General features: G+C 58.7%; 1 protein-coding gene across 1 annotated transcript in view; it reads right to left on the reverse strand.

Annotated features, from left to right (window-relative positions):
• Window positions 1-122: 122 nt before the first annotated feature.
• PTSG_07381 (uncharacterized protein) overlaps window positions 123-2,809 on the reverse strand; it is a 4,310-nt gene continuing 1,623 nt past the window's right edge. The window contains exon 4 of the mRNA XM_004990823.1: window positions 123-2,682. Within this exon, the coding sequence (XP_004990880.1) occupies window positions 497-2,682 (2,186 nt within the window). The 3' untranslated portion in view covers window positions 123-496. The remainder of the gene's footprint in view (window positions 2,683-2,809) is intronic.

The following is a 2,809-nucleotide window of genomic DNA, read 5'->3' on the forward strand; positions in this document are numbered from 1 at the left end:
CGAAAGGAAATAAGAAGGAACGAGGGCCACGAACGTCAACGAGCAAGTCTAGACAAGGGCCACGAGAGAAGAACATCCAACAAGACAAGGAAGGGTCAATCAACGTGCAAAGGAGATAACAGAAACACACACACACACACACACACACTCTCTCTCTCTCTCGCTCTGTCTCACTCACTCACACACACACATGCACGCAGAAGCACACACACAAACTCACTCACTCGCACGTCGGCACAAGGGCACATACACAAACAGTGGAGTAATGCAAGTTCACGCGGACACAAATAACGACGCATGTTCTTTTGTCGCATAGTCTCATGTCACACCTAAAAAACTCGAGAGCAGCGAACGCAGCTGTTGCTGCTTCATACAGCAGAGAGGATTCAACAGCACAACAATAACAGCAATGGCATCGTGGACACGAAAACGGTCGAGTAACAGCGCATGGACGCGCGAATGTGTATGCCTGTCGATCGGTCAGGATGCAGATTGTCTATTGGTGCTGCGGGGCACGCTGGTGCTGTAACTGGTGTTGCAGCTGCTGCAGCTGTTGAAAGGAGAGCTGTTGATGGGCTGGTTGCTGTTGCTGGGCGGGGAAAGATGGCTGCATGTGCATGCCTGCAAGCATCATCTGCACGCGTGGCGACCTTTGCAAGAGGGTGGGCCACGCACGCGCACGCAACTCCTTCACCTCATCAAACAGGTCCGTGTACTCCGTGGCCAGCTTCATCTTCGTCTTGTTGAGCTGGTTGGCAGCGTGTTCAATCTCCTGCCATCGCATGCCCTTCAAGTCCGACAGCGGCGCTGTCGGCTGCGGCCACACGCTGTACGGCTGCTGGTGCGATTGGGGATCGAGCACCCACACGCCCACAGGAACCGCGCCGTGCATGTGCATGGGGAATTGTGAGAACGCCGAGGCGTGTGGGGGCACGTGCAACTGTGCCTGCTGAATCTGCTGTGGGTGCTGTGGGTGCTGTGGGTGCTGTGGGTGCTGTGGTTGGGGTAACCCTGGGAATAACACGTGCGGGAGCATCATGCCAGCGGTTGTGGGAGGGACGCTCGAGAAAGGCTGCTGCTGGTGTTGTTGTAACGGTTGCTGTGACGCGGGCTGCTGTGATGGTTGTTGGTGCTGCTGCTGCTGTTGTTGGTGGTGTATGGCGAGCAGCGCGGGATTGATGCCCATCATGGCGGGGTGCATCGTGCCTGGTGCCGTCAGTGATGCCGGCACGTGTGGCTGCTGTTCTTGCTGTTCTTGCTGTTCTTGCTGGTGCTGGTGCTGTGGGTGTTGCTGGTGCTGTGGGTGTTGCTGGTGCTGTGGGTGTTGTTGGAGCATCTGCAACGCTTGTGCAGTGCTCACGCCTTGCATGCCTTGCATGCCTTGCATGGCATGCAGCAGCTGCGCCATCTGTTGTTGTTGGAGTGGAGACATATGTTGGAGCGAAGAGTGCATCGCAAGCTGCTGCTGCTGCTGCTGCTGCTGCTGTTGGTGGGAGGATGACGGGGTGTGGTGTTGCGCTCCCTGCGCAAATAGCAAGCTGGACGGAAAAGCTTTGAAGGCACTGGTTGCTTCGTGTCCGTGTGCTGTTGCGGTGCGCTGGGTGGACGGGTCCAGCCTCGTTGCTTCGGGCGCTGTTGGAGGTGGAGGTGGCGATGGTGCTGATGCTGTTGCACGTGCCTGTGGTGGCGCTGCTGTTGCTACCGTTGTGGTTGCGGCACCCACAATGCCTGCACTGTCACCAACGGGCACGGTGAACGAGCTCTTGCGACTGCGGTCGATCCCAGAGTCTGTGGTGCGCGAACGCCTGTCGTCGGGGGCGCGCGCTGCCGACTTCTGTGTCACCTGCTGTGCCGCTTGCTGCAGCAATGCCAGGCCTTCCTGCTCTGATCCCTCTTCGTCGTGGCCCTGTCCTCGTCCGTGCTGCGGCGGCTGCTGCAGCCGTTGTTGGCGCTGTTGTTGTGGTGGTTGTTGTGGCATTGGAGTAACGCCGTGCTTTGGACCGTGCTTGCGGTGCTGTGATGACGATGGCACGTCAGTGGCAGTGTGCATGCGCGTGCGCGCGTGCTCCTGTAGCGGCGCACCTGATCGACCACCGCGCAGTGCCGACTGCTGCTGCTGTTGTTGTTCCTCATGTTGTTGCCGGACATGGTGTGGTGCGCGCCCCATCTTTGGCGCCTTTTTCGGCGTTTCGTTATCGCAATCACCGCCACCGCTGTTGCTGTTGCTGTTGTCGCTGCTGTTGCTGTGCCGGCTGTGTGCAGCACGCTTGCGACTGTGTTTCTTCTTTCTGCGCTTGCGCTCCTTCCTGTCCTTGCGAGAGGACGTGGTGGATGTGTATGCGTGGCCGTGACCGTGGCCGTTGTTGTGGTTGCCAGTGCGGTGATCGCCACTGTTGTCGCTGCTGCCACTGCCTTCACCGCTGTTGTTGTTGGACTGCTTGTGTCTCTTGTGCTTTTTGCGCGGGTGATGGTGATGGTGGTGGTGGCGTGGCGGTGCGTTGTGCTCGCGCGCGTGTTCGTGCTTGTCCTCGTGCCCGCTGCCGTGTTCGGACGTGAGGGGCGAACTGGATGAGCGGGAGTTGTCGCCTCCTTGCCGGTGGGCCTCTTCCACACGGGCGTGGGCCCGTGCATTTGTTGCGCGTATTGCGCCTGCCGCCGTTGGACGTGTGGAGCCAGTGTCTCCTGCATGCATGCAAGGCAGTGATGCGTGCGCAAAAATTGAGGTAGGGGTGTGTGTGTGTGTGTGTGTGTGTGTGTGTGTGTGTGTGTGTGTGTGTGTGTGTGTGTGTGTGTGTGTGTGTGTGTGTGT

This window comes from Salpingoeca rosetta (genome assembly GCF_000188695.1).
Source record: "Salpingoeca rosetta unplaced genomic scaffold supercont1.22, whole genome shotgun sequence".
Taxonomy (NCBI): Eukaryota; class Choanoflagellata; order Craspedida; family Salpingoecidae; genus Salpingoeca; species Salpingoeca rosetta.